This window comes from Mirounga angustirostris, unplaced genomic scaffold (assembly GCF_029215605.1).
Source record: "Mirounga angustirostris isolate CCGP_5_RB_7025 unplaced genomic scaffold, mMirAng1.0.hap1 SCAF_7, whole genome shotgun sequence".
Classification (NCBI taxonomy): domain Eukaryota; kingdom Metazoa; phylum Chordata; class Mammalia; order Carnivora; family Phocidae; genus Mirounga; species Mirounga angustirostris.
The window spans coordinates 45,075,974-45,088,623 of NW_026991715.1; the positions used below are offsets into that span (position 1 = coordinate 45,075,974).

General features: G+C 40.3%; 1 protein-coding gene across 8 annotated transcripts in view; it reads right to left on the bottom strand.

Annotated features, from left to right (window-relative positions):
- The window catches only part of PDE4D (phosphodiesterase 4D), a 745,734-nt gene that overhangs the window by 213,065 nt on the left and 520,019 nt on the right, over positions 1–12,650 (bottom strand). For all 8 annotated transcript variants that reach the window (XM_045895259.3, XM_045895271.3, XM_054512125.2 and 5 more), the window contains exon 3: positions 1,083–1,119. In XM_045895259.3, coding sequence (XP_045751215.1) covers positions 1,083–1,119 — 37 coding nt within the window. The remainder of the gene's footprint in view (positions 1–1,082; positions 1,120–12,650) is intronic.

Below are 12,650 nucleotides of genomic sequence, written 5' to 3' on the forward strand. Positions count from 1 at the left end.
AAATACAGGTGCTTGTGTACTGCCTGGAGCACTGGGTGTTACACGCAAACAATGAATCATGGAACACTACATCGAAAACTAATGATGTAATGTATGGTGATTAACATAATAAAAAAATAAAATAAAAAAGAAGAAGATGAAGATAGTAGGAAGGGATAAATGAAGGGGGGAAATCAGAGGAGGGAGGAACCACGAGAGACTATAGACTCTGAGAAACAAACTGAGGGTTCTAGAGGGGAGGGGGGTGGGAGGATGGGTTGGCCTGGTGGTGGGTATTGAGGAGGGCACGTTCTGCATGGAGCACTGGGTGTTATGCACAAACAATGAATCATGGAACACTTCATCTAAAACTAATGATGTAATGTATGGTGATTAACATAACATAATAAAATACATACATACATAAATAAATACAGGTGCTTGGATCCAACCCCCAGATTTTTGGATCCAGTTGATCAGGGATACGGCCTGGGATAACAGCTTTCTAGGTGATTCTAATGGGCAGCAAGGTAGCAAAGCACTGGCCTATATAAAGAATATCTGCCTACCAACCATTTTATATATATTCCAAATGCTTTAGATTCTTTTATCACCTTCTAGCATTTATGTTATATGCTTAAAGTATTTTCATGATTTGTATGTCTAAAAGGAACAAAGATAAATTTAAATCTGTACAAACGGCACATAAAAAAGGAGTAAACAAAGCAACAGGTTGAACTGAAATATTAAATTTCAAGCACTGATCATGCATCTAGTTACACTAAATGTAATTTAATCCATGATATAGCCCTCTGCTTCTAGTGTTTATGTAAGTTAAGTAGCTATGGTCCCATTTAAATATGTCACTTAGGTAATTTGTAATCTGAAGCAAAGACATTCTTTGGGTTTATGGGTTTATAAGGAAACAGTCCAATATGGTTAAGGTCACGTTCTCTAGCACTGCCTTTGAATTACTTAAATGAACCACAGAATTTTTATTGTATTTGCATCTGACTTAAAATGAAATTAAGAACCAGAACTAATCCCCCAAATTAAATTTTCACATCTGTGAGAAACCCGCCCATTCACCAAACTGTGCTTACCTGAGCAAATGGAGTCACAATCAAGTCATCTCCATGTCTGAAAAATAAACCAAATCCCATGTTAGAAATTACGATAACTCTATGACCACTTTTGATCAGGATTAAATAATAAGTTGCACTTTCATAAATTTCCATAGAGAATTACAGTAATTCCATCCTTATTCTTCAGCACGTGTTCTTCCCAGCCAGTGGGTTGAAAAACTGTCTTCTGGGATGTTAACCATTGTCCAGCTGTCTGGGTTAAAAGGGGCTTCTTGATCATTAAGCAAGGTCACTGCTGCCTTTTACGTGCACGCGATATACAATAGGAGAAAGACCGTTCCGGCCGCAGGGCCTGAGTTTTACTCGTGGCTTCTTACTGTAGAGGCATTAGTAAGGGGTGCTGTGGAAGGAGCCGGCAACTGCAGTGGCCTCAGTGAGAGGCCCCTGGACCGTCTAACATTTGAAGGTGATGAGCATCGAGTGTCCCGCATCACGGTGGGAGACAGGCTAGCAACTGTAGGAGACAGGCTAGCAACTGTAGGACACATGGGACTGCATCATACACGAATCAAAACCCGGGGGACCTTTTCAACTGACTCACGGCCCGCTGCTGTGGCTAAAGGGGGGCTGTTACCCCGTGTGTGCCATTGCCACAGCAACATCGGCCACACCGAGCCTGGGATGCAGGAGCAAGGGGTCAGCATGGCGTGTCTCGGAGAAACCAGGAAAGGCAAGGAAAGTTTTGCAGCATTCTACTCGGAGGAAAGCAGGGAGCCAGGGCCCAGAGTTCTTTTGTGGTATTTCTTAGCATGGGTGACTTGTGAGGATTTCCAAAATCTCCATGGGGTATTTCGTGATCTAGCTAGCTGAAGCTCTTTCATCAAAAGTGAACGTAATTACTCTACACAGAGAGCTTCCTGGACATGACTTTGACTGAGAACACTGCAACTGAACTGTGCACTCAGTCATGGACAATTCAGAAAAGGATTGAATGACCTCAAACACCACCCATGAAATATGTTTCAGCCCAAGCAGCATATGCGTGACGTCAATACATGGATCGTTACCAATGATTAGACCATTCGTTATGGCCACCATCAAATTACACAGAGATCTTGAAATTCAAAGTGTGGGAAAATAAAAAGCAGGAAAGGTCGGAACACACTTTAAAGGAAACGTGTTATTTTGCACCCCTTCGCTCCAGGATTACATTGGGGGGGGGGCACTTGTTTTTTCTGTAGATTATTCGGATGGTCAAAATTAAAGTAATATGAAATCTAGATGTTTTCCCAAGGGACAGTCTTCTCTCCCATTTCATTCTTTATAATTGCCTGGCTACAAAGTTTATTTTCTAAGAATTAAGTTCTGCTGACAAAGGCACACCACTAATCTGAACTTGATCCCTGGAAATAAGTCTTCTCATTTTTTACATGAATTACATTGGATGACTCTAAACTAAAAAGGGTGTGAATGTTTATTAAAACATGAATTCTTTCTTTGGTTGTAAGCTCTGTAAAAGATATATTTAGAATATACAATATTTAGGATGATTTACCAGTCTTGCTTCCCTTCCCTGTCAAAGCAGAAAGAAAGACAGTTATAATTTTAGTGACGGAGATACTTCATTCTTTTGAATTGCTCAGAAATTGCTTCTGCCAAATATCTCAAGATTGTCTCATTTCAGTAACAGTAAAATTATTTCTACTCTTTCAATGGGCACATGTCCTCAATCAAGGGCAGGTTATATCCCATCCTTTTCTTTTCAAAATGATGTAATGCTTAAATAATCTCTGAATATATGACAAATATATAACTTTTAAGCCTTTGTCTAAGTCCTCACCTCAATATTGAAATGTCTTATCAGACCTACTGTCATAAGTACAATGATGCAGGTAAAATATATGTTATTTTGCGTATGGAAGAAAATAAATATTATGTGAACATATATTTTAAATGTACCCTGTAATGTGCTCATAATAATAAAAGATTATTAAGTTCCAAGGAATTCATTTCGTTGTTATCTATAATTTGGCTTAAAGTATGTGTGTTTTAATCACCTGTAAATGCACACACACACTCAAAAGCCTATGATAGACTATGATTCTGAAATGCTGCATTTGAACGACCTTACCAACAAGGAACTTTTGAAACAAAGAAACTTGGCCAATAAAAGCACAGCTAGAAGGAGTTATAATACCACACAATAAGATTATTGGGGCTCCCTAAAATGGGAAGAGACTACTAGGATCCCCTATAATCTGATGAGAAGCTAGATTCAAATTTGCACAGTGAGCACTGTCCGGAGACTTGAAATAATAAGTCCTGGTGATATGATTCTTCTGAAGAGGATTATGTAATATTGTCTCTCATTTAAATAAAATCAAACAAACATGGCAACAACAAACTTTAACAAAAAAGGAAGAGGAACAGCTTTAAGGAGAGAAAATAGCTTTTGCAGGGGGGGATTGGTATATTTATAGGGAGAGGTGGGAAGGGAGTGACACGGGATGGGGGGTGAGATCGTGACACGGGATGGGGGGTGAGATCAGAAAAGAGGCTCCATTTCGGACACTGTATACATGCATGCATGTGTGTATGTATGCATATGTATGTGCATGTATAAATGCATGCATGTGGGCAATGAGGACATTTGTACCCAGGTAACAGTCACAGCAGTCAGTGCCAGGCTCATGACGTGGAAGGAGGTGCTCAGTAGCCCGCCCTGGCTACCACGGATTAAAACAGAGTCACCCACTCTAGGCAGGGAGGGCTTGGCTGTCCCCTCTCCCAAGAACTTGCTGAACGCGCACTGCTGAATTTTCTCTCCCAAAGAGGCATGACAATGAGAGTCCAGAACTACTCCCCAGGCCTGTGGCCATCCTTCCCCTACTTCTGTCTCACTTGCTACTTTATTTTCTGCCCTCATTCTTTCCACAAGAAGCCAGAAACATTAGCAAAAAGCTGAACAACAACCCAAAAGCAAACCCTCACAGAGACTTCATTGGGATCCGGAAACTATTCAAGTCCTTAGACGTGGCAAAGCCCCTGGTCATCTAACAAAATGAATTCAACCAATAGCAGCCTCTTGTAAACTAGCTCGTTTCAAAATTGTGTTGTAGCACAAGAGGACGCGACCTCTCCACGCTTCATTATGACCAAACCAGAAGGAAAAGCAGATGACGTTAATCTGAAGAAAGGTTTACTTTATTAATCAAAGACCCCTAATCCTATGGTACCAAAAGCACTAAGGGCCACAAAGTACCAGCTGCCTCCGAAGAGCGTGTCCGGCAGTGACATTGGGCACGACTAGTGGTCGTATGAACTAGCACTCTGAAGCGAAGCCGAAGGCTTACTTTCTGAATCTAATCTCATGCAAACTTCTAGGTCTTCCGTGCTTCACTCGGTCTGGCTCTAAAACTAGAAAGAAATTCTCCCCTGGAGTTTGTCAGAGAGGATTAGGGAACGGATAAATTTACAGATAACTGACTGGTCTTTTGAAATCCTGGTGTCTTTCTTCCCTTTGACTCAAAACTATCACCCATTCCCCCACTCACTCTTAATCCACCTCTTCTGGAACTGTAGAGAAACAAGTACGTTCTCATTTCTAGTATGTACATAAAAAGGTTTTTGGGCACCTAGGCTATCTGACAACCTCCAAGAATTAGCCAGAGGAGGAACACATCTACTCACCACTCTACTCCCATGTTCACGGAAGTACGAACATATAAAATACACAAGCAAACAAATATGGAAACAGATTCCTATACTTGACCTTTTAAAAAACTAATATATACATTTTGAATGTAAATCGCACATTAATTGTAGAAACTTCAGAAAATACAAAAAAAAGTGCAGAACTACTCAAAAATAACTGTCAATAACATTTTCCTTCTGGATGCATGTAAGCACATGTATGTTATATATGATTTTTATGGAATGCATGATTTCTTATACAATTAGAATCATACTGTGTATTTCATTTTATATCTTGCTTTTAATAATAAACATATTGAGTCATGAAAAATTGCACATGCCTTTATACTTTTAAAATATTTTTTTAATGATTCCAGTCTATTTTTAGTAATCTCTAAATTTTTCAAGTAGATATCAATCCAAATGTATTAAAATCTAAGTGCTGATTCTATTTTAAAATTAAAACAATTTTAAATAATGTGTGAATACTCAAATTCATTTCAGTTCTTCATTCCTTTAAAAACAACTCACTAAAGGAAATGTGCTTATTTTGATAAAACACTCATAAGATAAAGCTAAATATTAAAATACTACATGAAAAACTGGGTTCATTGAGTACAAATTCATGAGGATGTTGAATATTTTATGTTGTTACCCTTTTAAATTAAAATCACAAAACTATGATTTCAGACAATAAAGGTACCAAGTACATTTTTTAAACTAAATTATATTTTTCCATAGATATCATTTTTAAAAGGTGACCTGTTTTTGTTTTTTTGTTTTTTTGTTTTTTTTCAAAAAATACTGTTGGCTGGGGGCGGAGCAAGATGGCGGAGGAGTAGGAGACCTGGATTTTGTCTCCTCTCAGGAATTCAGCTGGATAGGGATCAAACCATTCTGAACACCTACAAACTCAACAGGAGATTGAAAAAAGAAGAGCAACAACTCACTCATCAGAAAAGCGACCACTTTCTGGAAGGTAGGACGAGCGGAGAAGTGAATCCGAGGCGATATTCTGGGGCATAGACGGCGGGGGAGGGGCCTCCGTCGGCCGCTTCCGGCAAGTGATAGAGCCGCGGAGCACAAAATCGGAACTTTTAAAAGTCTGCTCGGCCGAGGGACGTCACTCTGGTGGCTAAGCGGGGGGTGGAACCCTCTGGGACAGTGTGGGCTCAGGACCCTCGGGGTCACAGAAAGACCGGGGGTGCCTGAGGGCGGCAGAGCTCCCAGGTATCGGAGCAGGGAAGCCGGCTGCAGAGGCGGAGCCCAGGCGCGGGCTCTCAGCTCGGGGTGGCCATAACCCGTGATCCGCGGCACAGTCGGGCCGCTGCTCCTCCAGCAGGGACCCAACAAGCGGCAGGTCCGGGGAGACTCACCTTCCTCCCCCGGGAGGAGCCGCGCGGGAGTGCACCGCAGGGATCTGCTGGGTTTGGAGACTCCAGACCGGGTCGGGTACCGGAGATAGAAACGCGTGGTCACAGGCCGGTTGAGCACGGAGTGCAGCTGCAGACCGGGGAGACGGGAGTGACTGGCGGCTTTTCTCTGGGGGCTCACTGAGGAGCAGGGCCCCGAGTTCTCAGCTCCTCCGGGGCGGAGATTGGGAGGCCGCCATCTTCACTCTCCGCCTCCAAAGCTGTACGGAAAGCTCGCAGGGAACAAAAGCCCCGGAGAGCAAACCTGAGCAGATGACTTAGCCGGGAGGGGGCAAGGACGGGGCAATTCCGCCTCCGGCAGAGACATTTGGAAACCACGGCAACAGGCCCCTCCCCAGAAGATCAGCGAGAACAGCCGGCCAAGACCAAGTTTACCGATCAATGAGAACAGCAGAACTCCAGCGCTAGGGGAATACTGCACATAGAATTCATGGCTTTTTTACCATGATTCCTTAGTCTTTTAAAGTTAATTTTTTTTTTAACTGTCTTTTTGTCTTTTTATTTCTTTTTGAATTTTTCTTTTTCCCTTTTTCAAACAACATCTTATCAATCCCTTTTTTAAAAAAAAAACATTTCTATTTTTCATTTTTAGAGTCATATTCTATCCCTTCATAGTAGTTTCCCGTATTTTTGGCTTATATATATAAGTTGTTCTCTCTTTAAAATTTTGAGATAGTTTCTTCTAACAGATTAAAATATACCCTAAATCTCTAGTATATGGTGTTTTCTATTCCCCTGCCTGATCCATCCTCTCCCTTTTTTTTTCTTTTTCTTTTTTCTTTTTTTAAATCCTCTTCTTTCTTTTTTCAAACAACTTCTTATCAATTCCTTTTATAAAATTTTTTATAATTTCCATTTTTACAGTCATTTTCCATCCCTTCATCATATCAACCCTTATTTTTGTACATATATAAGTTTTTCTTTCTTTAAAATTTTGGGAGACACTTTCTTCTAAAAGACCAAAATACACCCCAAATCTAGTGTGTGGCACTGATCTATATACCATATAGATCATATTTGATCACATTCTGGTTTTTCTTTTGTTGTTGTTGTTTTGTTTTGTTTGTTTTTGTTTTTATCTTTATCTTTTTCTTTTTTTTTCTTTTTCTTTTTTCTCTCTTTCCCCTTCTTATCCCACTGCTTCAGGTCTTTTCTGATTTGTTTAGAGTATATTTTCTGGGGACGTGGTTACTCTGCTAGCATTTTGTTCTCTCATTAATCTATTCTCCTCTGCACAAAATGACGAGACGGAAAAAATCACCTCAACAAAAAGAACAAGAGGCAGTACCGACTGCCAGGGACCTACTCAATACGGACATTAGTACGATGTCAGATCTAGAGTTCAGAATCATCACTTTAAAGATACTAGCTGGGCTTGAAAAAAATATGGAAGTTATTAGAGAAACTCTTTCTGGAGAAGTAAAAGAGCTAAAATCCAACCAAGTAGAAATCAAAAAGGCTATTAATGAGGTGCAATCAAAAATGGGGGCGCTAACTGCTAGAATAAATGAGGCAGAAGAGAGAATCAGTAATATAGAAGATGAAATGATGGAAAATAAAGAAGCTGAGAAAAAGAGAGATAAACAACTACTGGATCACGAGGGCAGAATTCGAGAGATAAGCGATACCATAAGACGAAACAACATTAGAATAATTGGGATCCCAGAAGAAGAAGAAAGAGAGAAAGGGGCAGAAGGTATAATGGAGCAAATTATAGCAGAGAACTTCCCTAATTTGGGGAAAGAAACAGGCATGAAAATCCAGGAAGCACAGAGAACCCCTCTCAAAATCAATAAAAATAGGTCAACTCCCCGACATCTAATAGTAAAACTTACGAGTCTCATAGACAAAGAGAAAATCCTGAAAGCAGCTCGGGAGAAGAGATATGTAACCTACAATGGTAGAAACATTAGATTGGCAACAGACCTATCCACAGAGACCTGGCAGGCCAGAAAGGACTGGCAGGATATATTCAGAGCACTAAATGAGAAAAATATGCAGCCAAGAATACTCTATCCAGCTAGGCTGTCATTGAAAATTGAAGGAGAGATAAAAAGCTTCCAGGACAAACAAAAACTAAAGGAATTTGCAAACACAAAACCAGCCCTACAGGAAATCTTGAAAGGGGTCCTCTAAGCAAAGAGAGACCCTAAAAGCAACATAGACCAGAAAGGAACACAGACAATATACGGTAACAGTCACCTTACAGGCAATACAATGGCACTAAATTCCTATCTTTCAATAGTTACCTTGAATGTAAATGGGCTAAATGCCCCAATCAAAAGACACAGGCTAACAGACTGGATTAAAAAACAAGATCCATCGATATGCTGTCTGCAAGAGACTCATTTTAGACCCAAAGACACCCCCAGATTGAAAGTGAGGGGGTGGAAAACCATTTACCATGCTAATGGACACCAAAAGAAAGCTGGGGTGGCAATCCTTATATCAGACAAATTAGATTTTAAACCAAAGACTGTAATAAGAGATGAGGAAGGACACTATATCCTACTTAAAGGATCTATCCAACAAGAAGATCTAACAATTGTAAATATCTATGCCCCTAACATGGGAGCAGCCAATTATATAAGGCAATTAATAACAAAAGCAAAGAAACACATCGACAACAATACAATAATAGTGGGGGACTTTAACATCCCCCTCACTGAAATGGACAGATCATCTAAGCAAAAGATCAACAAGGAAATAAAGACTTTAAATGACACACTGGACCAAATGGACTTCACAGACATATTCAGAACATTCCACCCCAAAGCAACGGAATACACATTCTTCTCTAGTTCCCATGGAACATTCTCCAGAATCGATCACATCCTAGGTCATAAATCAGGTCTCAACCGGTACCAAAAGATTGGGATCATTCCCTGCCTATTTTCAGACCACAATGCTTTGAAACTAGAACTCAATCACAAGAGGAAAGTCGGAAAGAACTCAAATACATGGAGGCTAAAGAGCATCCTACTGAAGAATGAATGGGTCAACCAGAAAATTAAAGAAGAATTAAAAAAATACATGGAAACCAATGAAAATGAAAACACAACTGTTCAAAATCTTTGGGATGCAGCAAAGGCAGTCCTAAGAGGAAAGTATATAGCAATACAAGCCTTTCTCAAGAAACAAGAAAGGTCTCAAGTACACAACCTAACCCTACACCTAAAGGAGCTGGAGAAAGAACAGCAAATAAAGCCTAAACCCAGCAGGAGAAGAGAAATCATAAAGATCAGAGCAGAAATCAATGAAATAGAAACTAAAAGAACAGTAGAACAGATCAACGAAACTAGGAGCTGGTTCTTTGAAAGAATTAACAAGATTGATAAACCCCTGGCCAGACTTATCAAAAAGAGAAGAGAAATGACCCAAATCAACAAAATCATGAATGAAAGAGGAGAGATCACAACCAACACCAAAGAAATACAAACAATTATAAGAACATATTATGAGCAACTCTATGCCAGCAAATTAGATAACCTGGAAGAGATGGATGCATTCCTAGAGATGTATCAACTACCAAAACTGAACCAGGAAGAAATAGAAAACCTGAACAGACCTATAACCACTAAGGAAATGGAAGCAGTCATCAAAAATCTCCCAAAAAACAAAAGCCCAGGGCCAGATGGCTTCCCAGGGGAATTCTACCAAACATTTCAAGAAGAATTAATACCTATTCTTCTGAAACTGTTCCAAAAAATAGAAATGGAAGGAAAACTTCCAAACTCATTTTATGAGGCCAGCATTACCTTGATCCCAAAACCAGACAAAGACCCCATCAAAAAGGAGAATTACAGACCAATATCCCTGATGAACATGGATGCAAAAATTCTCACCAAAATACTAGCCAATAGGATCCAACAGTACATTAAAAGGATTATTCACCATGACCAAGTGGGATTTATCCCTGGGCTGCAAGGTTGGTTCAACATCCGCAAATCAATCAATGTGATACAGTACATTAACAAAGGAAAGAACAAGAATCATATGATCCTCTCAATAGATGCAGAAAAAGCATTTGACAAAGTACAGCATCCTTTCTTGATCAAAACTCTTCAGAGTATAGGGATAGAGGGTACATACCTCAATATCATAAAAGCCATCTATGAAAAACCTACAGCAAATATTATTCTCAATGGGGAAAAACTGAGAGCTTTCCCCCTAAGGTCAGGAACGCGGCAGGGATGTCCACTATCACCACTGCTATTCAACATAGTATTGGAAGTCCTAGCCACAGCAATCAGACAACAAAAAGAAATCAAAGGCATCCAAATTGGAAAAGAAGAAGTCAAACTCTCACTCTTTGCAGATGATATGATACTTTATGTGGAAAACCCAAAAGACTCCACCCCAAAACTGCTAGAACTCATACAGGAATTCAGTCAAGTGGCAGGATATAAAATCAATGCACAGAAGTCAGTGGCATTCCTATACACCAACAACAAGACAGAAGAAAGAGAAATTAAGGAGTCGATCCCATTTACAATTGCACCCAAAACCATAAGATACCTAGGAATAAATCTAACCAAAGAGACAAAGGATCTGTACTCAGAAAACTATAAAATACTCATGAAAGAAATGGAGGAAGACACAAAGAAATGGAAAAACGTTCCATGCTCATGGATTGGAAGAACAAATATTGTGAAGATGTCAATGCTACCTAGAGCAATCTACACATTCAATGCAATCCCCATCAAAATACCATCCACTTTTTTCAAAGAAATGGAACAAATAATCCTAAAATTTGTATGGAACCAGAAAAGACCCCGCATAGCCAGAGGAATATTGAAAAAGAAAAGCAAAGCCGGTGGCATCACAATTCCGGACTTCAAGCTCTATTACAAAGCTGTCATCATCAAGACAGCATGGTACTGGCACAAAAACAGACACATAGATCAATGGAACAGAATAGAGAGCCCAGAAATGGACCCTCAACTCTATGGTCAACTAATCTTCGACAAAGCAGGAAAGAATTTCCAATGGAACAAAGACAGTCTCTTCAACAAATGGTGTTGGGAAAATTGGACAGCCACATGCAGAAGAATGAAACTGGACCACTTCCTTACACCACACACAAAAATAGACTCCAAATGGTTGAAAGACCTCAATGTGAGACAGGAGTCCATCAAAATCCTAAAGGAGAACACAGGCAGCAACCTCTTTGACCTCAGCCGAAGCAACTTCTTCCTAGAAACATCGCCAAAGGCAAGGGAAGCAAGGGCAAAAATGAACTATTGGGACTTCATCAAGATAAAAAGCTTTTGGAAAGCAAAGGAAACAGTTAACAAAACCAAAAGACAACCGACAGAATGGGAGAAGATATTTGCAAATGACATATCAGATAAAGGGCTAGTATCCAAAATCTATAAAGAACTCATCAAACTCAACACCCAAAGAACAAAGAATCCAATCAAGAAATGGGCAGAAGACATGAACAGACATTTTTCCAAAGAAGACATCCAAATGGCCAACAGACACATGAAAAAGTGCTCAATATCGCTCGGCATCAGGGAAATCCAAATCAAAACCTCCATGAGATACCACCTCACACCAGTCAGAATGGCTAAAATGGACAAGTCAGGAAACGACAGATGTTGGCGGGGATGCGGAGAAAGGGGAACCCTCCTACACTGTTGGTGGGAATGCAAACTGGTGCAGCCACTCTGGAAAACTGTATGGAGGTTCCTCAAAAAGTTGAAAATAGAGCTACCATATGATCCAGCAATTGCACTACTGGGTATTTACCCCAAAGATACAAAAGTAGGGATCCGAAGGGGTACGTGCACCCCGATGTTTATAGCAGCAATGTCCACAATAGCCAAACTGTGGAAAGAGCCAAGATGTCCATCGACAGATGAATGGATAAAGAAGATGTGGTATATATACACAATGGAATATTATGCAGCCATCAAAAGGAATGAGATCTTGCCATTTGCAACGACGTGGATGGAACTGGAGGGTATTATGTTGAGTGAAATAAGTCAAACAGAGAAAGACATGTATCATATGATCTCACTGATATGAGGAATTCTTAATCGCAGGAAACAAACTGAGTGTTGTTGGAGTGGGGGTTGGGGTGGGAGGGATGGGGGGACTGGGTGATAGACACTGGGGAGGGTATGTGCTCTGTTAAGCGCTGTGAATTGTGCAAGACTGTTGAATCTCAGATCTGTACCTCTGAAACAAATAATGCAATATATGTTAAGGAAAAAAAAAAGAAGAAGAAGAAGGTAGCGGGAGGGGAAGAATGAAGCGGGGGAAATAGGAGGGGTAGACGAACCATGAGAGACGATGGACTCTGAAAAACAAACAGGGTTCTAGAGGGGAGGGGGGTGGGAGGATGGGTTAGCCTGGTGGTGGGTATTGAGGAGGGCACATTCTGCATGGAGCACTGGGTGTTATGCACAAACAATGAATCATGGAACACTTCATCTAAAACTAATGTTGTAAT